Raw genomic sequence first — 25,081 nt, 5'->3', positions numbered from 1 at the left:
CAAATTGTTTTCTTTTAGGTGCACAATTTGGAACAGTTGTGTCTCTTCCATTGTCTGGCTTAATTTGCTACTACATGGACTGGATTTATGTATTCTACATATTTGGTAAGTATTTAGGTTTTTAAAATTCTAAATGTACTCCTCTAATGAAGATTTCCTTTTGCATGTCTTTGACACCTCTTACCTGATGATTGAAAATAAGGGATCGAATACTTCGATAGGTGTGGTTACGGTTATCCATATTCTGGATCAACATAAAACGCAGTAACATTTTATTTCATGGGAAATCTAAAAGGCACTTTTCCTTGCTTTACAAGAACAGTGATTCACAAAGACTTCTTGAGGGAAAATAACTGCTTTATTAATAGTAATAATGATTCTGTATTTCTCAGGAAAAATATAAGTTTTATTGTTTTAAAGCTGCTAAACACATTTCCATTCTGACCCAAACTTCCAAACAAAACATTAAAATGTTGCTTGCCTTTGTTAAGCAAAGGAATTCTTTCTCCAAGAATTCATCCACACAGATAATACTAAGCAATTATCTTTATTATCAATGCATTGGGGAGGGCTCAACAGCAGCTTCCAAAGAATTATTAGCAGTACAAGTCTTATATATCAGTCACATATATCATGCATATTGTTATACCAGCTACAACTAGTTTATCAGTACAGGCAGTCCCCGACTTACGCGGATCCGACTTATGTCGGATCCGCAGTTACGAACGGGGCTGCCCCGGAGTACACGGGCGAGAAAAGCTGCTCCGCGTCTCCCTGGTCTGCAGACCAGGAAGACGCGGAGCAAAGCCGCTGCCCGAACCCCCTCCCTCCCCCTCCCGCGGCTTTGCAAAGCGGCGGGGGGGGACTCGGGCAGCGAGGCAGCCCAGGCGTGCCTGGGCTGCTCCGCTGCCGGCTTCCCCAGGCTTTGCAAAGCCGCGGGGGGGCTCGGGCAGCAGGGCAACCCAGGCGCGCCTGGGCTGCTCCGCTGCCGGCTTCCCCGAGGCTTTGCAAAGCCGCGGGGAAAGCCAGCAGCGAGACAGCCCAGACGCCCCGCGGCTGTCCCGCTGCCGGCGTCCTCAGAGGCTTTGCTCCCCGTCTCCCTGGTCTGCTGGTCTCCAGCAGACCAGGGAGACGGGGAGCAAAGCCGCGGAGGACCCAGGCGGCAGGACCGCGGTGCGTCTTGGTCCGCTGCCCGCGTCTTCCTGGTCTGCTGGCGTGGGGGGGGCGCAGCTAGTACGCCCCCCCCCCCAGCAGACTAGGCTTTTCTCCGGACGCCTGTGGCAGAGCAGCTGGGGCGCTGCCGGTTGCTCCTGCAGCGCCGCTCTGGGCGCTACTGGACCAACCCAGCAGCACCCCAGCTGCTCTGGTCCTGATTCAGCCACTGCTGGTCAGTTTCAGCAGCGGCTGAATCAGGACGCCTGGGGCAGAGCAGATGGGGTGCTGCTGGGTTGGTCCAGTAGCGCCGAGGAGCGGCGTTACTGGAGCAACCCAGCAGCACCCCAGCTGCTCTGCCCCAGGCGTCCTGATTTAGCCGCTGCTGAAACTGACCAGAGCTGACTAGAGGAAGCCGGAGGCAGAGTTGCTGTGCCCTGGGCTTCCTGGAATCAGCTGCTGATCAGTTTCAGCAGCAGCTGACTTGGGGACGCTTGGAGTTCTTAAGTTGATTCTGTATGTAAGTCAGAACTGGCGGTCAGTTTCAGCAGCGGCTGAATCTGGACGCCAGTTCCGACTTACATACAGATTCAACTTAAGAACAAACCTACAGTCCCTATCTTGTACGTAATCCGGGGACTGCCTGTACTTCAAGAAAGAACAGATCTTTGCAAAAGTATATGGGGGTAGGGTAAGGCGGGAGAAAGGATTGGGTGAGATAAGGAAAGGCAGAGCAGAGACAACAAGGTTTAACAAAACAGCTTCTTGTAAACCTGTGAGAAATAAAGAGGAGGTCACAATTTTAACAAGCTTAGTGAAAGTTTCAACAATGCTCAAGCTATGCTGTTATCTTAGTCAAGCCTTGAAGCCCAGCACAGGAAAATAAGACTTTGTCCTAATACCTTGTTGCTTGAGTCTTCAGAGAAACTACTGCCTTTAAAATAAGGTAAATTCCTGTAGGATGTTGTACATTATGCCTTCATTAAGCAAATTTGTTCTTATATTGGACTAAGTGCCCATAAAATATTCTGAGGTCAACCAGTGTAGAAAAACCTAGGACTTCATTTCTTGTTTGCTATGTGAAACTGAGTTATCTTTGATCCCAGGAATAAATGTGCTTTTCTTATCTGAAGATCCTCAAAAGTAACTTGAATGGATTCTTCATTTATAGTGTGAAACTCAATATTGTTTCACTAGCAGAGCCACAGGAATTGAGCTTGGGATTCACTAAGGAATGCCTTGAAAAGTGAGACATAGTCCTCTTACCGAGAACCACATTCTAAAATCTGATAGCAGTTTGGTGCCAATGCTTCAATGAAAAGGGAGAATGTATTTGAATTGACCACCACAAGTTCCATTGCTTCAACAACCTTTCACCTGCATCTTGTGTACTCCATCATCTATCTCATATTTGGGAGTGGAGGCCAGGAATAAATTATAAATTATTAAACAGTTCCTGATTTCATGGTCCTAAAAAGCAAAACCAGCCCTAACCTCCAGACAAAAGTGGGTGGATAAACCAGTGGAAGAAGAAGATCATTTTTATTATATTGAAAACAAATACACTTGAGTAGTACTTCTGTGATCTTCTGGTATTCCATCACAGAAACTGTTTCCAGAGCTTATAGTGTAATAGTTATTGCTGCTACTGCCAATTTTATTATTGTTAAAAAAACAAATGTTTTTAACACAGCCTTTACTTACTATTTTCATATTTCAAAATTAGACATACTGCAATCCCTTAGGCTTTTCATAACTGTGTATCTTGTATATTTTTAGATTAATATATGTGTTTATTACTTTCTTCCTGTGTCATCCAAATACTTGTCTTGTAGTTATTCTGTGTTGTGAACTGACATCAGATCATTATAGCAAGTAAGGTCACTTTGAAGATGCCTCCTTGCCCATGCTAACTGTTAAGGTGCATACTCTGTCCTCATCTAGAGCAGAGACACTGTTGGTATGAGGGTAAGAGTTTGGCCCAAATATTCTATTACCATTTTTTATTTACTTGAGAGAATCATTTTTCCCTTTTATGGTTTTAAGTGTTTATCTGTATAGTACCTGGGAGCTTTCTTCAATTTAATATGCAGCATTTATTTATTTTCAATGTAAGGTGCACTTGGAGTATTATGGTTCCTCTTCTGGATCTGGCTGGTGAGTGATACTCCAGAAACTCACAGTAGAATCTCTCATACTGAAAGGGAGTATATTCTCTCTTCCCTTAAAGATCAGGTATGTAGTTTTAATACAACTTCTCTTTTACTTAAATAAGAGCAGGAGCTATTGTGAGACAATGTTTAGAATTTTTAAAAACTCTTCCTTTGACCTGTTGGCATATGATAAATGATTTGTGTGCTTACAGGAACACTTACATAATTCAGAACATGAATGCACTATAATGATTAATGCTTGCGTGTCTTGTAGTTATATATTGAGAGTTTATGGTGTTCTCAGTGCTTAAGATCTCAGATTCATTCACATGTATTTGAGGAGTGACTTTAAGTCTCTAATTGTTGATAATGGTAAGGAGGGATTTGTTACAGAAGGAAAAGCATTCAGAAAAAAAATCTGATTCCAAAATTATTTGAAATCATTGTTAGTTTGCAACATACCAACAGAGTAACATTTTTGTTTTCCCTATGTTTTTAATGCTGCTTCAATGAAAGCTGAACATACACACAAATAAATTTTGCCTACATAAAAAAGTAATTGAGAATAAACTCACTTTTATATTATGACTTCAGTTGCAGTGGTTTTTTTAAATAAAAAGGCAAAAAATATAACTTTAATTGACAACATAATAGACTTCTGACTTTCCACTTGCTTCCTCATTTGTCAGGTTTTGTTTAGCTCAGTTAATAAAATTAGCAATAAAAATCATGCATTTAAGGGTTCAGACTAACTTTTGAATGTGTTCTTCAGAATCCAAAATCAGATTTAGGTACGATTCAAAATATCTAGAAGAAATATTCCTATGAGTTGTCCTGATGATTCTTTTCCTTTTTCCTAGCTTTCTTCTCAGAAGTCTGTACCTTGGGTACCCATACTGAAATCCTTTCCTCTCTGGGCTATTGTTGCAGCACACTTTTCTTATAATTGGACTTTCTACACTCTTCTCACACTATTGCCTACTTACATGGAGGAGATCTTGCGGTTTGATGCAAAAGAGGTGAGATAAATGAAAATATTCTAATCCATTTCCTGTTACAGTTCATAATTTATGGCATGTCTACACAGCAGGGCTAAAGCCGAAATAAGCTATGCAACTTGAGCTATGTCACTTATGTAGCTTAAGTTGAAATAGCTTATTTTGGCTTTTGTGCTGTCTACACAGCAGAAAGTCCGAGTTAGAGACCTCTTCCTCTGACTTCCCTTATTCCTCATAAAATGAGGGTTACAGATGTCAGAATAAGAAGTCCTTCTTCTCGGCATCATTTCAACATTATGTCAAAATAACTGCTTGCTGTGTAGATGCGGAGTGTGTTATTTCGGAATAACAGTTATTCCAAAATACTGCTTCTGTATAGACATAGCCTCAGTTTTCTTCTGTGTAGTAGAGTGGTGATATGGTCTAATGTTTAGAATAGGGATGTTAAGACACATTTAATTAGCTAAGCAAGTAGACGATTCTATTAGTCGATAGGGTGATGTTCACTACTCCCACTGTGGTTCTGCAATTTGAATGTAGTAGGAGCTAGGCGTGCAGGCAGTCAGGCTCCTACTACATTTAAAATGCAGGGCTGCAGCAGGGTTAGCTTTCAGGGGTGGCGCAAGCAGGGACTGAGCAATCCTGGTTCGTGCCAGCTCCGGGACCAGCTGGCTTTTACTACACTTAAAAGGCAGAGCTGCAGCGGGGGACCTGGCGCTAACTCGGGCTGCTTCGGTTCTGGCTCACGTCAGCTCTGGGACCGCTGCACCTCTGCCTTTTAAATATAGTAAGAGCCACCTGGCTATTACTATATTTATAAGGCAAGGCCACAGCAGGAAAATCAGCAGTCCCAGCTCGAGCTGGGTCCCCGACTGTTGCGCCTCTGCTTTTTAAATGTAGTAAGAGCATCTGCCCCTCCCCCCCTGCCTGTGCCTCATGGGAGACAGTGATGGGAGGAACCAAAGCCTGTTCCCCCCCCCCCCCCCCCCCCAGCACCAGCTTCCCCACACCCTTGCTGCCTCTGATACATAGGCCTGGCCTGGGGAGCACATGGTTGAGGGTTCAAAACCCACCCTTCTCCTCCCACCCTGGGAGCAACGAGACTGCCAACACAGGATATGGAATGTCGTGAAGGTAGGGACGTGGGGCAGGTTACAGACGCAGCAAGGGGGGGAGCAAGTAGTCAAGTAGTGACTTGACTACCAGATAAGCCTAGGCTTATCGGACAGTCAACTACTCAACTAGTTGCTTACATCTCTAGTTTAGAACAAGCTACTCAGCCAGGAAATTTGACTGCTACCCCCAGATTATAATTGGCATGTCATATCTCTAACCTCCACACATTGAATTTTTCCTGCTGATGCCCCTTAAATTATTCCTTAGCTAAACCTCCTAAATAAATACTTCTCATGATTTATTAGCCCAGACAGACAAAGGAAGAATCACAGAAAGTAGCATGAATTAGAAGAACAAGAGGAGGCTCCAAGTGTAGTTAGAAATTAGTAAAATGTAAATTAATAAAATATATATCTCTGACTAAATAGATCACCTGAGATCCTGACTATATTGTCATATTTTTCTGGGACCTAGTTATAGGGACATCAACTTCCAAATCACTTTTCGGACAGACAAAGGAAAACAGATAAAGAGGCTTGCCTATATTTATGCAGCTTAGTAGCCAGGTGTCCTGATTCCTACATGGGTGCCTAGGCTGCTTGACTGTGATGGTTACATTAAGAAGAAAGTTCTAGCATCATTGTTGAAATAGTTTGCCAAGAGAAGTAGGCAGGGAACAAATTTAGAGGTGCTTGGAGTTAAATAAAAGGTTGGAAAGCATAGGATGGTGTCCTTCCTATTTAACACGGATGGTTGGATGAGAGCTGTTGGTAGCTGTTGGCTAGAATCCTCAAGCAAGCCCATGACAGAGGTGTCTGCTACCACAGCCTTTAATTCTGCTACATTGTAAAACACTGTTGCTTAACTGTAAGTAGTACTGTGTGCTGTGCAACTTTCCTGGATCTCTAGTGTTTTTAGAGCAAGCTGACTTCAGGTCATTTGACATTTAAAAAAAACCAAACCCTCTTGCACAAGAGTGTTGACACTTTTTCAGTTGGGAATTATATTAATATTTAAAATGCAATGCTGCCATACAGTGTCAACACTATTCCGGTATCTGGTTTCAACAGAGGTGAAAGTAATGCGTGTAGTACCTTGGTGCACCGCTCTAGTAGGAAAGAGCTGGCCAGCAAGCACTGGAGCCTACTGCTGCAGGAGCAGGCGGAGCATGTTTCTAGCTGGGCTTCTGGGGCTCTCCTGCAGGCTGCCATGCTAAGTAGCAGGCAGTCAGGCAGGTTAAAGAGGCTGGCTGGGAGCGCCCTTCCCACAGTGATCCGGAACTGCCCCACCCCAGGGTACCCTTTAGCAAGAGCAGGAACAGCTGAGGTGCTTCTCCCTCCAAGATTCCCATGACAACGCTCCTCTTTTTCCCCTTCCTGTCACTGTCACCAACCCTCTGCCCTGAGTCCCTCCTCACACCCCAGCTTGGATTCCTGCATTCCTTCACACGCATTGTAACCCTTTTCCTGACCTTCCCCGCCCCCCCATGCCACCAAGCCCCTGCTCTGACTCCTACACCCCTTTGCCCTTAGCCTCCCAAATCTATAGCCCCCTGCCTGACTCCTGCACTTTCCCACACACCCCAACCCTGAGCCCCTCCTCATACCCCTTAGCCCTGACTCCTTCACCCTCCACACACACCCCAACCTTCTGCCCTGAGCCCTCCAGACTCTGCTCTGCACCCACATACAGACACCCTTCCCTGACCCTTAGGGATGCGAATGGTTAACCCGTAATCTGCACTGTTAAGGGTGAAGCTCTTTAGCCCCGCGGGGCCCCCTGCAGGCAGCGGGCCATCTGGAGCAGTCTGTTGCTGGCACACCACAGGTAGGGGTGCTCCAGCCTGACCAGAGCAGCCCCTTGTATGTCAGCAACCCAGTTGCAGGGGGAGAGCTGCTACCTCTTTAATTGGTTAACCAGTTGAACATTGCATTTAACCAGCTAACCAATTAAATGGAATTGATCCCACACTCCTAGATCCCACACTCTCCCAAGCTCCTGCCCTGACTTCTGCACCCTTCCACTCACAGCCCAGTCCTCTGCCCTGAACTGCTCCTCAAACCCCCAAACCTGACTCCTGCATCTCCCCACACACCCTAATCTTCTACACTGAGCTCCACACACCCTAAATCCCTGCACTGACTCCTGCATCCCCACACAGCCACACCCCCTGCCCTGAGCAACAGCACCCTCCCTGCTCTGCACTCCAACTCACACTTAAATTTCTTACTGGTACTATCATATTGCAATACATACACCCCCAGCCTACTGCCCTGAGGACCCTTTAGGCAGGATGTTGTGATATGACAGTACTTGTAAGAAATTTAAGTTATTTTCACACCTGGATGTATGTCCAGCTAATAAAAGGGAACTTGTTAAAATATTGATAGATACTTGAAAGACACTTCAAAAGGGAAGTCTCTAGCACTGAGACTGATTTTAGGTGTTTTTACTTCTAGCTCTTCATAAAAACAGAAGTTTGAAAAACAATGGGCAATATCTTTGAGTGTTGATTAGGAGGAATCCTGTTGGGAAGAAACTTGTGCCTTAGATTTCAAATGTAGCAGTAAGCTTTGATTATAGAATTAAATGTCATACAGAAGTTTCTATTGGGTTCTAGAACAGAAAACAAATATGAAGCAATATTTTATGCATATTACTTTATTACTGAGTTAGAGAAGTACCCCATCCAGTGAACATCCAAAAACCCCTTTAAGTCAAAAATTAGATGTTTGCAAGTTACACTGCAGAGAATAGTTATCAAGGTAAGTGAAAAGCCAAAAAGGTTAAGTTAATTTATAGTTTAGATGACATCAGATGAACCATTTGGAGTAGTACAGAGCACACTGGAACTAAATGCTGCTTATGTGGAAATCTCTGTGTGTGTTGCAGTTGGTTTAGTGACAACACTGAGTCGGCAGGGATGTAGAAATTGCCATACTGGATAAGAAACCTAACAAAAGGCAGCCTTGGATAATCTGACCCATCTACATTAGGTCTCTATTGGATCTCTAATAGTTGTTGGATATTGGATTAAACTCTGAACTGGGAGGTTAATATCACTTTCAACATTTTTGTTAGCCTTAAGAATTGTGACTTAGACACTTGGCATTTGGTACATGTTCTGTGCTCTTTTGTCCTTTGAATTGAGTTGTCTTTCATCTGACAATTATTTCCAAGCCAATTTTTTGTTAAACGGAATACTCATCACACTGATTTTATGTGGTAACCTCTGAGCAGTATTCCTTCACTCCTACTTTCTAAAATTTAATAAAATAATGATGTAAAAAATGCAATGGTCTGCCTACCTTATCACCAGATACCTGATTGTCCTATGAAAGAACAGGCGCCTATCCTGTTGGCTCACTTGACGGTTTTAGTAGAGCTAAGTATCTTCTTATCTCTGTAGCATAAATACTTCTTCAGAATGTTTTTTTTTCAGTATTTTAACTTGCCCATCTTTTTGTCTATTCTTCAGAATGGATTTTTATCTGCACTGCCTTATTTTGGATGTTGGGTGTGTATAATCGTGTCTGGTCAAATTGCTGATTATTTAAGGGAAAAACAGAACTTGTCCACTGTGTGTGTGCGCAAAACATTTACTGTAATAGGTAGGTAAATTAGATGAATAATGTGCATTATTTTTCTTCAGTGTAAAACACTTAATAGGGCCTAGTTAGGGATAATATAGGCACTGTGAGTTTGACTCCGCACAAATGATCTACTGTGGGTTCACTTGTGAGTGTTTGGGGTAAGGTACTGTTCAATGCTGTTAATCTTGGTGATTTCCTGGAGTTGGGGGTGGGGGACACATGCACAGTTAGGCCAAAATGTATGTATGTTTGCTGGACTAAGCATCAGTATTATGCTATTTCCTAGGGTTCCTTTGGACCTATGTGACTTAAGTTTGAGTGGTTTGATATGCACCAGTCATACACTGGCCTTGTCTTTATGTGTCTAGCTTTTAAAATAAAAGTCCCTCTTCCCATTTTAAATTTATACCCTGTTCTTAAAATGTGAGTTGCAATTTTTTTTGCAAATTTCTTCATCTATTGGATGTACTTATTTTCCCCAACAGTGAATGAGTTAAGAAGAATATTTGACACATTTTAAGTTTAGAAGTCTTCTAAACTTTTGTGTGCTGTGCTGTTGAGGACATGCTATGTATACATGACTGAAGAAATGTAAATACCAGACCTTTTTTTCTAATAATAATAAACACAGAGTTTTTTCCTCACTAATCTGCACTGAAATGTCTTCTGGGGAAAAAGTTCATCAGTCCACTATGTTCATCTTTGCTTGTTAGAGGACAATATATCTATTTAAAAACAATGAATAGTCCTGTGGCACCTTAAAAACTAACAAAAAATATATAGTATCATGAGCTTTTGTGGGTAAAACCTGTTTCTTCAGATGAGCTAGAAGCAGCATCTATCATCTGTTTTCTCAGAAAAAAATAGATTCCACTAGAGTAGAAGTTTCTTTTACAATGCTTTCATCAAAGGATGAATTTTTCATCATCTAAGTGAGTGAGGAAACTATTAAAGTCAACAAATGGTCTGGTAGCACTTTATAGACTAACAAACATGTAGATGGTATTATGAGCTTTCGTGGGCACAGCTTTGTGGTTTTGAAGAAGTGGACTGTATCCATGAAAGTTCATGATACCATCTACATGTTTTGTTAGTCTATAAAGTGCTACCAGACCATTTGTTGTTTTTTTTCTGTAACAGACTAACTCAGCTACCCCCTGAAGCTATTAAAAGTCAGTGAGATTTAGCCCTGATTCACACCCATGGGCTATGCAGTTTCACCTTCCAAAACTTTTAGTATAGTATAGACAGTACTATGTTGTTGGAAGGACTTCTCCCACTGACATAGCTACTGCCCGGAAGGTGGAGTACCCATAGGTAGCTTCTTCATTAGGCTACCCAAGGCTGCTGTGCTGTAAGTGTTGACAAGTCCTGAGACTTGTAAATTGCTATCTGTAGTTCAATACACTTTGATGTTGACACTTGCCCAGGATCATTCAAAATGGAGACAAGTCCTACTCAATGGCTCCCTGCACCTTGAATTTGCCTGCTGACATGCTGAAGAGGAGAAGAGGTGCAGGAGGAAGGCAAGACTGGTTTCTAGTCATGGTCAGCAGCCTCTTGCTGTACTGGAAACATCTGTTCTCACTGTAATAGAACTTGTGATTCAAGGACTGGCCTTATCAGCCACCTGAGAGTCCACAACTCTGCAACAAGTGCGGATCATACTCCGCATCAAGTGATCGCCCATCATCATCATCACACTTTAGAATGTTAAGAAGTGGTTATCATGGACTAATCTTGGTATCTTCCAGGTTGCAGAACCTGGCTGATTTTAGTCACCCATGTCCAAGAAAATCTTTGTTACAATAAGTTTTGTACATACCTGTAAATTGGAGGGGAAACAGCTAGTTAATGAAGCCGAGGAAAGAAAAAAAAAGATAGAACATTTTGAAATCCAGACCAGCCAAATTCAAAATGTGAAATCCTGAAATAGGTACACATTTTTAAAATAAGTTTTTCTTCTTTTCCTGACACATTGAGCTTGAAAAAGACGTCATAAAAGCCATGTCTTCATACTTTCATGCAGAACATCCATCTGCTATAAAGAGGGCAAGTAAGAATTCATAGTTTCCAAAGATATTACTAGACATGTATTTTAACTTTTTAAAAACTGACTGCCATCATTTCATGTGTGTGATATATCACTACATTGACAAAGTTCATATAAATCCAGACTCTTGTGTTTTCGTTGCTACTTGTATGTCTCAAGATACTTCAGAACTTACCTGTTGAAAAGAGCACCTTCGAAAGAACTATGACAAAATGCCGCATCAAAATGTTCTGAAATTAACGCTTTTGAGGAGCATATGGAACCACCAGTTGAAACTGACTAAAGTAATGTTGAGGGGTAGCTGTGTTAGTCTGTAATGTTAACAACGAGTAGTCCTGGGGCACCTTAGAGACTAACAAAAATATATATGGTATCATGAGCTTTACAGATGGTATAATGTTGAACACAGAATTCATAATTTCGTTCCTGCTTGATATCTGATGGTTTGCAAAGCTCAGACTATTTTGAGTAATTACACATAGAGTTGCCTGAAGGTCAGAAAGTGTTTGCAGACATTCCTCTGAATTTGAATAGAAGTAACCCACCCTTATTTGATGTTCATGCAAAATTGTTTTTTGGTTACTCAAATGGTTGGGGAATGACTGTTCTCTGCAGGAAGATCTGTATTTGCATTTGAATTGGGATATTTGTGCCCTAACATCAGTGTTCATTGTTTACCTTTTGTTCATTCTGGTCCCTCAGGGGTGACAGGAGAATAAGCAATACCATGTGACTTAAGTGACCAGTTCTGATAGTGAATAGTCAAATTAAATAGCTCAACAAACACCTCACAGGCTGAAAGTTAGTCTTATCATGTTTGCGCAATTACAGTGATGAATCTACTTGCAAAAGTCAGGCTCAGTTCAACTTATTGTTCACATCTGATTCACGCAGTTATAGTCTTCCCCCATTTTATCTGCTGTGCAACCTCTGTTAATTTTATCATAATGTATAGGTAAAATGGACTTGATCTGATTGGGTTAGATTGATCAGTATCAATTACTTTCTGATGATCTTTCATCCAGTTAGTTTTCTCTCCTATAAGCGACTGGCATGGATATATACAGCACAGACATCCTAGATTCTCTCCTAATGGAGCCTTAAAATTGCAAATCTCCATTTTAATTTCAATAATACCATCCTACATTTTGCACACTAGGTGGCAGTAATAATATAGAAAATACACCTAAATACATAACTTAGTGTTATGGTCTTTGTATGCTAAAATAACATTTAAGATCTGTGTGATAGTTAGTCTGGAGCTTTCTAAATGACAGTTGTTGTTTTTAGGTATGATTGGTCCTGCAGTATTTTTAGTAGCAGCTGGGTTCATAGGCTGTGACTACACATTGGCTGTTGCATTCCTAACCATATCAACAACACTTGGAGGCTTTTGTACATCTGGTTTTGGCATCAACCACCTGGACATAGCACCATCGTAAGTATTGCTAAAGCTGTTTTTAATACAGATGACATTTTTGATGATCTTCATCATGTATTAACACTAAAGCTGAGGGGCTGTTACATTTAGGATTAATGATAACAATAGCAAAGCACAATTTCGTAGCTCCCAATGGCTGGAAAAGGCCAATGGGAGCTGCCTAGGCAGCACATGGAGCCCCCTCTCCCTCAGTGGGTGTGCTGCGTATAGATGTAGCTGGATGCTTTGCGTGACCTGTGGGGGCATGGCAGGAAAGAAGCCTGCCTAAGGGTCCCACTAAGCTGCTGACCAGTAGCTTCCTTAGGTAAGTGCCTCTAGAGACTCCATCTAGCACCCCACTCTCTCCTGCACCCCAACTCCCTGCCCTAGATCACAATCCAAACCCTTGGCACTCTCGGGTCCTGCACTGGGTCATCAACAGGATTGGAACTGTTAGGTCCATCACACAGATATCTGCCACTGCAGCTAATGGAGTAACTGAGAGTAATAGTAAACTGCCAAACTCTACGTATACCAGCACTAAAAGAGGAGCCAGCAATGTTCCCTCTAATTTTTTCATTCACGTGCAGAATAAATTTTGTTGTGTGCCAAAGCATGTGCATCATCAGTAAAAACACATGCTGCCGGCTTTAGGTGCTGTGGGTGCTCTGCTAACCAGTTGGGCAGCATTTGAATCTCTCCTGGGTGGCCGCCCAAGTGCTTAGCTTATAGGGATCATTTAGTGCCCTTGGTTATTAGTATGTTGGGTTCCATTCCAGACACAATGGATGGAATAGATCTAATAAATACAGAATCTTCTACTTATTTTCCCACACGCATGACCCTTTTCGCCCTATCCCCTCCAACCTGTCCCAGTCCAGTCTTTCTACCTCTGAATTCTTCTTCTAATTCCGCTTCCTCACTTAGTCTGCCCCAGTCTCCATTCTTCAGATTTCTGTTCTCAGTCACTTTGCCCAGCACATCCTACTCTCGGTTCTCTGGACTCTCTATTCTAAGTGTCCTTGCCCAGTGCCGTAAATAGGAATTTTTGCACCTGGGGCAAAATATTAATTATGCTCCCCCTCTCCTTAGGTTAGTATCCATTGCACTTTTTACTTTTGCAGCTTATTATTTTTACTTACTGCATCTTCGCGCCCCAATTTATGATGCGCCCGAGGCGAGTGCCTCACTTGCCCCACCCTTGTTACGGCCCTGTCCTTGCCCATGCACCTCATCCTGCTGAGTATGCTCAGTTCAGCTGGAATCTTCTGGAAATTTAGTCACTGCCTAAGAAGTCTCGAGAGAGCAAGTGAAAACTGCTGTTTTTTTTCCCTCAGATCATATTTGGGCAGATATTCCTGGAGGGTGGAGGGATAGATCATTCAAGAAGCAACAGCTGCCAGTATTCCCATTCACCACCCTCCCCCACTCAGCCACATTTCAATACCCTGCTTCAGAGTAGCGAAGCCTTAGCATTTTTTCAAAGAAAAGCTTGCCCAAGTTTTGTCCATGTCTAAAAACAAGATCCAGGAAAAATAAGTCATGCTTGGAAGTAGGGATGTAAAAGGTTAACCGTTTAACCAGTTATCCAATAAGCATTAGGCTTACCAGCATGCTTACTGCATAACTGGTAGGACATCCAGCGACCCACCACCAGGCTGGAGCAGCCCTGGCTACTGTGTCTGTGTCATGCCGGAGACCCCAGCCAAGTAGGGATGGGCCAGCAGGACTCCAGCCCTTGTCACACCAGCAGAACCCTGGCCTCAGCTGCTCAGGAGCAGCAGAACCTGGCCGCAGCTGGGCTAGGTGGGAAGGTGGAGCCACAGCCAAACAGATGGGCCAGCAGAACTCTGGTTCCAGCCCCGACTAGAATGACAAGCCCCAGCCCCAGCTGCACTGGAGTAGCCTGGGTGAGACTCTGGATCCCCAGCCTCTCTGAGTTGGCTTTGGTGGGCCAGAAGGATGTGCTCTAGAGCAGCCAGGTGAGCATCTGGTTTTGGCTGCTGTCTGCCAACGGTTAGCCAGTTAAACATTAGGGTTGTCAATTGACATGCGTTAACGCCTGCGATTAACACAGTCCAGGATTAACATGTTAAAATTTTTAACACGTTAACCACAGGTGTTTATGCTGCACTTCCCCTTTGAAGTGCCACTGTGGTGCTTCAAAGGGGCAGCGCAATGCAGAGCCCAGGATCAGCTGGGAAGCCCCCAGATGACCCCGGGCTCTACTGCCCCTTTGAAATATGCAAAGGCAGTGTTACAAAGGAGCAGCCGCCTCATAGTTGAGCCAGGGATCAGCTGTGCGGTGGCTGCCCCTTAGAAATGCTGACTCCACGTGTTTCAAAGGGGCAGTGGAGCCCAGGGTCAGCTGTGGACTCCCCAGCTGATCCCAGGATCCACGCAGCATTTCCCCAGAACCCAGATCAGCTGGGGAGTCCCTAGCTGACCCCAGGTTCTGGGGAAGTGCCGCATGGAACCTGGGTTTAGCTGGGGACTCCTCAGCTGATCTCGGGTTCTGGGGAAATGCCATGCAGAGTTCAGGATCAACTGAGGTGGCGTTTTAAAGGGGCAGCCTTGGAGCCCGGGGTCAGCTGGGGACTGCCCAGCTGATCCAGGGCTCTGCATGGCATTTCCTCAGAACTGAGTGGCATTTCCCCAGCTGAGTTCCACTGCTGCACAGAACCCAGGATCAGCTGGGCATCATTACACAGCCAGTGTGCCAGTGTGCGTTTCAAAGGCATAGCCCTGGAGCCAAGGGTCAGCTGGGGCTCCTCAGCTGATTCCAGGCTCCTCATGGCATTTCTCTAGAGTTTGCATTTTAAAGGGGCAGCCGCAGAACCTGGCATCAGCTGGGGATTCACAGCTGATCCTGGGCTCCCCATGGCAGTGGAACCCAGGGTCATAAGGGCACTCCAGCTAATCCTGGTCTCCGTGTTGCACTGCCCCTTTGATGCACCACAACAGCGCTTCAAAGGGGCTGCGCTGCAATGGAGCCCATGGTCAGCTGGGGACTCCAGCTGATCCCAGGCTCCATGCAGTGCTGCCCTGTTGAAACGCCACCGCAGCGTTTCAAAGGGGAGGCGCATGCAATTAATTGCAATTAAATTTTTTAATCGCTTGACAGCCCTATTTAAACATTGATTACATTATTACAGTTTAACTGGTTAACAGTTTTCATGGTTATTTTTTATATCCCTTAGAAACAGCTGAACCACACTGATTGATGTTTTTTTGGAAAATTTCAAACTGAGGGTGTCCCAGCATTGAAGGGGGAGAAAATGAATTGTGGAATTACTGTGAATTTATAAAAGAATCTAGTGGTGAACTTGCTCATTGTCACCATAAGGGCCTTTTGCTATTCAAAACAATTGACACACCAGAGCAAGACTTTGTATAAGAAATATTATTTATTGCAAGGAAATACTTCCGTAAGTGAACAAAAATACTCACACCCAAGTAAAAAACATGAATTTATAATACACATGCATCTCTTATGTTATAAACATTTGAAATTATTGGAGAAAGGGCAAAATTATTAGTGTGGGGAAAATATGGCTTCTGCTTTTTTACTGAAATTTTAGCTAATTCAACCAATTACAGTAAGATATCTCCTTAATGATGAGGATTCTTAGTATTTCATCACATAGCTCACATATTGTTCCCACAGCTCTGGTGTGCTGAACACATCATGTATCTTACATTGTGCTCCTTATTCTGTCACTTAATCAGTGTGTCCATTGTATTCATGGATCCCCTAATATATGATAGAAGTCAACTGTGTCGCGAGAATCACAGGTCTGATGATAAATACCCAAGGGGGGAAGGACAGAACCAGGTGGACAGTTTTATCAAATAAAAAATATTTATTTATGACAGTGGTGAATTTATAGTATTTATTCTAAGATTCTTAATAGACCGTGTTAATAATGAATTTACAGTATTTATTATATTTATTCTATGATTTCTAGTTAAACGTGTCAGAGATATAAGGATGGGAATGGCAAGAGGAATAGTTTCTAATCTTAAAATATCCAGCTACAGTAATTAAATAACAGTGATAACTACAAACTCTTATGTACTACCCAAAAACAACTACAACACTAAGCTTATACAACAGGAAAAAATCAAATCATACATACCAACTTACACAGCACACGGAACATTTCACAGATATCGGTTTGGTTGCGAAGGCCTTGGTTACGCCCAAGAGTCGGGGGAGGTGGCTGGTCGGTTGATCAGGCCGGCAGCGCTTGGAAGTATACAAGAAGGCACACGCACGGTGGTACGTGTGTTGCGAAGACCTCCTAGAGCGAACTGTGCGATGGGTATTTATCCCCAAATCTGCACATCGCTTTCCCGCACTTGAATATTACCATATATGGCCCAATAGTCACCAAGTGGGGGGGTCTGTGTCCCAGGGGTAGGGCTGAAACTGTGCAGGTTTCATGCGACCAGGTAAGCCCCGCAGTTCTCACACCAAGGTGACGGGTGGGAGAGTCTGAGGCTATTTTCCCATTTTCACACCTTTCCTTTTTTCTAAAGACAATGATATGCAGGAAGGTTGCAGCCGGCTTCTCTCAAGGAGTAATGCAGCCCATTATAACAAGAGTGGCCTGGCCAAACTTTTTTACTGGGGGGGGGGGGGCGTTTCTTTTCTCTAACAAACTGTTGGACCGTGCTTTGCAGATTTGTCATATTAAGCTTTCTGTTTCATGTTGATGCTTCACATTGTATAGGGAGTTGCACTGTGGTTATCTGCATCAGACTGTCTCTTATCATGTACACAACCTAGGTCAGAAACACAGCAGTGTAAGACGGTGAGCCAAAAATGAATTGCAAATGCTCCTCTGGGGCTCAAATGAGTTTTGGAAGTGCACATTAATATTGTTTCAGTGCTTACATATTTTAAGGAAGATTTGCTGCATGTAAGGTTCGTTAAGGGCTTTATAGAGTCTTGTTATACACATATCTGCCCCTAGAGGCTTTTACACTTTGACATTCAACTTCACAGAGCCTCATTAATTTTTATGCATTTTCAAGTTATCAAAGGAATACAAACCTTATTTAAAAGAAATAAACATCACTTCAGTCAAAACATCAAGATTTAAAGGAAAATGTAGTCTCTGCCTTGATAGGTTTGGTAAGTCTGTGACTTTAAAGAAAAATCAGCCAATAGACTCAAAGCTTGAATTTGTAGCTGCCTTGTAAATAGAGCCCTATGTGGATACAAAAATATGTGTCTACATGTGATTTACAAGCCACAAAAGTGATCTGCAGATACAGATAACAGTGGACTTGCAGGGCTATACATCAGGGGATGAGCTGACACTCTGAGTTACCCCCATCCCACCAACCGAGCCGGACCGGTGAGAGCTGTGTTGGCAGCTATGAGAGTTCACCCGGACCTTTGGACCCTTCACCTTCCCTCAGCCAGACAGGGAGCCTGGGAGACGGGAACGGTGCCGGGAACTGCCCTCAGTCCCACCTGTGAAGGTGGATGGAGGCTCTATCATGGTTTCTGGGCTGAGGTGCAAGCTGGTGTGGCTGGAGCAGTGCAGCCCAGGGCAGTTGGAGAAACCAGACTCCTTAAGCTTCTAGCCTGTCTTTCACCGCCCTGACTCTGGCCCAGGGTGACATGGAGGGAAGTGGCTCAGAGCCAAAGCCCAGCCATGGCAAGAGGGAGTCATGTTGGATGTCAAACAGCCCCTTGCCCCTGTCTCTACTTCCCAGCACCCCTGTCCAGGGCTAGTGGAAAATCTGTTTTTCACAGATTCCCACCAAGCTCTTGCCTTCTGATCCCTGTGCCAATACAAAATGTGTATCACATCCACTCTGCTATTTGCAGAAATGGTGCATGGAGGATATCTGTGGATATAAATCAGATACCCACAGATTTGCAGGGCTGTGATTGTAAATGTTTTATTCAGAACACACACAAATATACTGCTAATCCCATCTTGTGTGCATAGAATTAGCACGAATGAGGAGTCCTTGGGATTTGCAGCATCCCCTTGGTTTGAATTGATTTCCATCATATACAGGATTTACAGTTTGGTTCAATGGCTTTCAGCACCCCAGTATACAAATTGTTCCTGCACTCCTGACTATAAATGTGCACCATCGCCTTTTATGGGCCCTCCCGTGTGAACTTTCTTCTGGAGTCTCCTATTGCTGTAAGTAGAATGGCAGGATATCTTTTCAGGAAGGCTTTTAGGTTCCATAATGTAAATACTGAAGTCAACATGAATTCTTCCATTGTACCTGGGGAAAGGCGGCAGGATTTTCTCTCTTTTGTGTTAAACGGTGCGTTAAACCAATATAGTTATTGGGAATATCTCTTTCCCCTTTGGTTAGCTCATGGTCAACCTCAATTAGTGGCTTTATATGGCTTCTGAGGGCAGCAAATCCAGCCTGCAAATAATGTCCCACTAAGCCTTTCTGCTTTTGCAATCCCTTGAGCTGTGAATTGGAAGTCTGAAATGTCTCGTTTTAGTTTTTCTCCTACCACTAATTTGCTTTAATGTTGTTCACTGGTAGAGCATTTTTCAAACATGGTGTCCATATGCCTTGCAACATCACTATAAGATATAAATATATTCATTTTACAGGCACAGAGAAGAGAAACTGAGGCTCAAAGAAGTTAAGTGATTGCTCACGATCACAGAGCAAGTTGTCATCTAAATAAGACTGTTGTGTGTGTTGAGATCAGCATACCCTGGGATCCCACAGAGATCCAAATGTCCGCAAGTGGACTTTTAAAAGTGGGAGTGGCAACTAGGAACATGGGTGGCTTTAGTTAAACCCACCCCCTATTTATGTGCTACAATCATGACCATACAAATCTGAAGGGAACAAAAGGAACTTGTGTTCTAAAGCCCTGTGTTGGTGAAATTTATGCTTTGCAATAAAAAGTAATTGGAGAAATTATTAATGCCTCCTGTCTTAGCAATGGCATCTAGGTCCTCTTTGTCTATCCCCACACATCACTCTGTTGTGCTCCATGTGCCACCCCACTTCACCTTCCACCCCCTTTTTCTCCTCACCTTTCCAGTGGTTCTATCCTCGACAAATTGGTTAGGGCTTCCCAAAGAAGGCATGGTATGGGGTAAGAAGCTGGGTAAGACTCTTGGCAGTTCAGTTTGGTTTGGGCTTACCTAAAAGGTGGCAACCCTATAACAAGCTAGCATGGATCAGCTAAACCAATAACTCATTTTAAGGTGACATGGAGTTGCTCTTAAAATAAATAAATGGGAGCCATTCCCACACAAGTACTAACTTGTCTTGGCTTTGTTCAGCTCATGTGATCTGACGAGACTATAATTGAGAGTGATTTGACTCCTATAACAAGCTGTTTCACTAAATATGGGAATAAGTTAATAAGCAATATGAACAATTTATTCTACAGGTATGCTGGGATCCTGCTTGGAATCACAAATTCATTTGCCACTATCCCGGGAATGGTGGGGCCAGTCGTTGCGAAAATCCTGACTCACCATGTAAGACTACTTGTTTATTGTTTCACTGATGAAGTTTTATATGCCCTCTTGTTTGTGAGATGGTGGTTTTTTTATACAAGAATTACACATAATGAGCATCCCAGTCTTACTGGGTTAGGTGGTTATAAAGTACTATACTCTGGCTTTTATTTTGGTGGCTGTAAAACTGGGAGTAAAATGTGAGGTTGCATTTTGAAGAGCCACATAGGAATTTAAATATTTAGCTGTGAGTGACTTTGGCCTTGTCTTCACTAAAGGTAGAGGAAAAAATGAGTGTACGTTATCCCGAGTTAGCTAACAAGTGAAAACTATTACAGAAAACCCCTGACTTCTGACGGCCTGTGTTATGACCCCCCACACTTACAACCATTTTTGTAAGTGCAGACTGGGCCAAAAATCCCTGACTTATGTCCTCGGTCCGCATTTACAACTGTGCACGGCTCCTATTGTAAATGAGGGTTCGAGTTATGACCCCCCTGACTTGCGACGCTTCCCTGGGAACCAATTGCGTCGCAAGTCGGGGGAGTGCCTGTATATGGTAAAATCCTATTGCGGACAAGGCTATTCTAGTTTTACACATGTTATCAGGTTGGAAGCAAACTCTGCCTTGGTTAGTTATGGAAGAATGATGGCATTTGAATCCTGAATTTTAAAAACTTGTCCGGTAGGCAAGGAAGGAACTGCTTTCAATTGTTGATTTGTAACATTTATTTGTAAATGTATATCCTGGGATTTTAGTGTATATTATAAAACACTGTAGAGTTCATCAGAGACTTGAATTAAATACCCAGTTTGAGACTTTTTATTCCTTGCACTACTGGCTCATAAAGTGAGAAACCATCATGTACATCTGAAAATGCTTTTCTTTTAGAATTATAGAATTATTTAAGAATACATTAGGGAGGGCAAGTGGGATGAGTGACTTTACTAGTACAATTAGTGAATTGAGTAACTTAGTAATAAATTGCTCCAACCGTTGCTTTGAAAAACACTGAAGTATTATTTAATATTGTGCGTCTAAACAGATCAGCTTTGTCTGGACAGCTTAACAAAAATTCTCTTATACTGTTTAGTGTGGTGTTAATACATTCTCGTTTGGCTACTCTTCTCCTTTCTTTACCAGTAAAAATACTTTGCAAGCTTGTTTGAATAGTGACCTGCTATTTCAAAATAGCTTTTTATACTTAAAAAAAATCTACATATATGTAAACTTCTATTTATTTATTATTAAAAAAACTAGCCAATACCATCCATGCATCCTAGACTTTTTTTAGACTGGCACCCTAGACCTCTTTAGACTACAAACCTTCATCCTAGTTTTAATGCTATCCCTTCACTACCACCAGTTGACTAGGCCAAAATTAGTCCAGGCTAAAATGTTGATGTAAAACTGATGGGGGGAATAGTAATATAGTAACAAATAATAAAACTAATTATCCATAAAGCATATTTGTACTGCTCTGAAAACTGAATAGTCCTTTCCATTCTCCATGCAGTGGTTTAGCCAAAATGCACTTTGAGACAATACATTCAGGTCTTGTCTAGCTTTGTTAAACGAGAAACTGGGTGGACCAACGTTATCACAATGTTAGTAGAATATCATTTTAAAGCATTTTTTACTGAATTTGATTCCTATTGTTATTTAAATTCACTTTTTGTATTTGTAATGCTTTTGATGTCAACATAAAATGGCACTGCATAGAATTTTCACTTGACAAGAATAAGTATGTTTTTTCTAGTAACTCTTCATGCTAAGATGCGGTGAACTGATTGCTTTCTTTTTTTTTCTCTTGGCAGAATACTGTGGGAGAATGGCAGATCGTTTTCTATATTGCTGCTTCTATTAACTTATTTGGAGCAATATTCTTTGCGTTATTTGGCAGTGGAGAAGTGCAAGACTGGGCAGTCAACAACCGCCACTTGCATAGGAACTGAAGGAGTTATTGAGATATCAAGGCTATATTGAATCACTGTTCTAAAGTCATGTGACCTGAAAAGTGCCTTTCATATTGATGCCCGGAAAGCTACAAAAGCTTTTCAGTTTAACCATTTTATCTGTGTACTGTTTGTACTAGAAGTCACTTGACGGTGCATGTACGTTATTTCTGTAATAAGAAACTACTTAGCTCTAGTAGAACAGCCTTATGCTAGGACTTTAAATCAAATACTTGATCTGAAACTTAGAATTTTAAATCATTGTGCTGGGCACCATTTTCTGCCACCTCTTAATATTTTCTAAACTGAAACGAGTAGGAAGATGTCTTCTATCATCGACATAGCAGAGGGGAGAAAAACAGGGATTGTAGTGTTGGGAGGTGGAGGAATGGCATGTAAAGAATGGTATGTAATAAGGAATCTTTTTTTTTATTTTTATGAAGAAGTTGACATGCTTCTCCAGTTTTAATGTCCAGGAATTTCCTGGTTTTCTAGAGTTATCATATTTTAATTTTTCTTTTTACCAATATTTTAATTGGTGTTCTAGGACTCTTCTGCTACACACACTTCCAATATGTAAATGTTTCATGTTCAAGAACAGAATAATCAGAGAGCAAATTTACAACAAGCCTCTTACATATGAGATGAACAGACAGAGGGAGCTTTTCTCCTTTCCACCCCTTCTCAGTGGGGTAAGATATTGACATAGCATATGTTCACTGGCCTGTGCATCAATAAAAGGAGTATGTTGCTATGGTTTGAACTCTAAGCATTGTGTAGATTGCACTAGAAGTGGAATGGCTAGGGGTATGTATTTCAGTCTGACAGCCAATTTTTTTATCATGACAAGCATTCAGAGCAATGGAAATCTCAAATTCTTCTGCTCATGTCAATATATGTAAATTTGTCAGTAGAAATGTACTAAAATGAGGCCAGTGCAGAGAGTAAGGACAGCACTTTTTAGTTCTCTTTGTACAATTGCTCTCACCCTGTTCACAGATTAAAAATCAGTGATATTGGGGGAATAAACTGTGCAACTTCATTTCTAGAAGTTGCCCCGGGCATTTTCTTTTTGGAGTCTGAGAGAATTGTGCTGTTAGTACAGAATTCATGCTTGAAATATTTTTTTTATTATTATTATTATTATTATGGACATTTGGAAACTATGCACCCAATTAAACCAGGACAATAGAAACTGAGTGAAAATTATAGTCTAGAAGGAATGGGTGATTGAAAATCTGAGGGACCCCTCTTAGGGGAGGTCTACACTACAAAGAAAAGTTGGAAAAAGATATACAAATTGAAAACCATAATTTGAGTATTTTTTTCCGTTTTTCTTTCGAAAGAGGCTTTTCCAAAATTTGGCCCATCTACACAGGCTAAATTTCAGAAAAACCTCCTCTTTCAACATATCCTTTCTTCCTCATACAATGAGGATTACAGAGGTGGCAAAAGAACATGTCTGCTTTTTTGGAAATTGTTCAAAAAAAGCAGACGCATTCCTTAGAGGCAGAGTAGCTTTTCCAGGATACTGCTGTATTCTAGACATAGCCTTAGAGTATTCACCACGTAGAGCAGGTTAAAAAATCCCATTTCCATAGATTCCTGGATTAAAGCAAGTTGGTGAAGGTCACTTTGCTTTGTTTTTTTCTACATGCCATCAAAACAAAAAGAGAGAAGCTTAGCATACCTGCTTTTGGGTGCTCCAATGGAGTTGTCTGACTTAATTTCCAGGAAATGGCTACTGCCTCTCCTTACCAGCTTTTAGAAACCTGTTTGTTTTCACCTGCATTGAAGTGACATGTTGGAAGTATGTTAAAGCTGTGTTGTCATCAATTAATTTCTACACTAAATGGCACCAAAATCATATGGAATTAATATTTGTACATGTAACCATAACTGGAAATGATTGCTTCCCAAAAATTGATCTCAGCAGAAATTAACAGATAATCCTAAAGATAGTTCAGTCTTAGTTCAAAAAAATGTATTTCCCTGCCATTTTGGAGTGATCCAGCAAGTAAGTGGTGTGGCAGTATAGGGCAAGGATTACATGTGCACTGCTAGTTTTTTTTTAATTGACAACTGTTTGGTAGACAGAGCTTTTGATGTTGGAGTTGTCAGTCTGACAGCTTGGTTACCACTAACATTGAATTTCCAAAAGAGAAATGGAATCTGAGCATTAATGTGATTGTTTTCAGCTCAGAGTTTACGACATTAAACATTAAATAGATCCAGTGCCATTTATTGTTTGAATTATATAGGCCAGACTATGGAGTTTTGGAATTTCTGATTTTCATATCTATTTTTTTCTTCTTCTAATCTCATGTATTATTGACACAAATGCTCTGTGTTCTATTAATTTTTAAATGTAAAGCTTGTCTGGAAAGCAGGCACAGAAACATTACAGTAGATCCTGAGGTTTATTTCTAGAAAGCAGACCAAGGCTATTCTGAAAGAATCGAGGACATTTGTTGATACAGAGTTTGATCTGCAAAGCTTTAAGCACTCTGGTCCAGATCCAGCAAAACATTTCAGCATATGATTAGGCTTGATCATCCTGCAAGATAAAATTATAGAATAGAAAAACTATACTAAAATGTTACTTCTTCCTCCTCACCATGTTACTGCCCACTCCTCCTTTCTCAAGTCATCAATTTACTTTCTTCCTTGTACTGTTTCAGAATATTTTGGATACCCACCTTGACACCTAAAGGATCTTGATTTTTCACAAAGTGCTGGGTACCTCAATCATGTCCTATTAAGAAATTTCAAGCTGAACATCCAAAATCAATAATTTTTAAAAATTGTATATGTATATTTTGTATTTATTAATTTTCCTCCTTTTCCTGTGTAACTGGTTCCTAATTTTATTTTGTCAGCTTTTATTTTTAATATAAGTAATGGTGTTCTATGCTTCTCTTTGTGTCGTACCTTACTGTAGTTACTAAGGGAAGACTAATTACCAGGTTAACAGCTGATCACTTTCCCAGAGGCGGAACACTTACTGTCAAACACCTTCTCAATCTGAAGCTCCTAGCCTCAAAATATATTTTTTTCCTCCCATCCTTATATCATTGGAATAGTTTGTGTCCACCCTTATAACTGATTGAGTCTAATTGACATATCAATATTTTCAGAATTTGTCATGAAGAGAAGACGATGTGA

The 25,081-nt window shown here is 41.8% G+C and overlaps 1 protein-coding gene across 4 annotated transcripts in view; it reads left to right on the top strand.

Moving 5' to 3' along the window:
* Window positions 1-24,829, top strand: part of SLC17A5 (solute carrier family 17 member 5) — a 41,660-nt gene extending 16,831 nt beyond the window's left edge. For 3 of the 4 annotated variants that reach the window (XM_075923773.1, XM_014576937.3, XM_075923774.1), the window contains 7 exons: window positions 19-105; window positions 3,269-3,387; window positions 4,166-4,324; window positions 8,898-9,030; window positions 12,356-12,503; window positions 19,891-19,981; window positions 21,779-24,829. In XM_075923773.1, coding sequence (XP_075779888.1) covers window positions 19-105; window positions 3,269-3,387; window positions 4,166-4,324; window positions 8,898-9,030; window positions 12,356-12,503; window positions 19,891-19,981; window positions 21,779-21,916 — 875 coding nt within the window. In that variant the 3' untranslated portion in view covers window positions 21,917-24,829. Of the gene's footprint in view, window positions 1-18; window positions 106-3,268; window positions 3,388-4,165; window positions 4,325-8,897; window positions 9,031-12,355; window positions 12,504-19,093; window positions 19,858-19,890; window positions 19,982-21,778 lie in introns of those variants that run through there. The other variant, XM_075923775.1, reaches the window with a different exon arrangement.
* Window positions 24,830-25,081: the final 252 nt, after the last annotated feature.

The sequence above is a fragment of the Pelodiscus sinensis genome, chromosome 3 (assembly GCF_049634645.1).
Source record: "Pelodiscus sinensis isolate JC-2024 chromosome 3, ASM4963464v1, whole genome shotgun sequence".
Lineage (NCBI taxonomy): Eukaryota > Metazoa > Chordata > Testudines > Trionychidae > Pelodiscus > Pelodiscus sinensis.
Note: the sequence above shows the minus strand (reverse complement) of the source record. Positions and strands in the feature narration are given on the sequence as shown.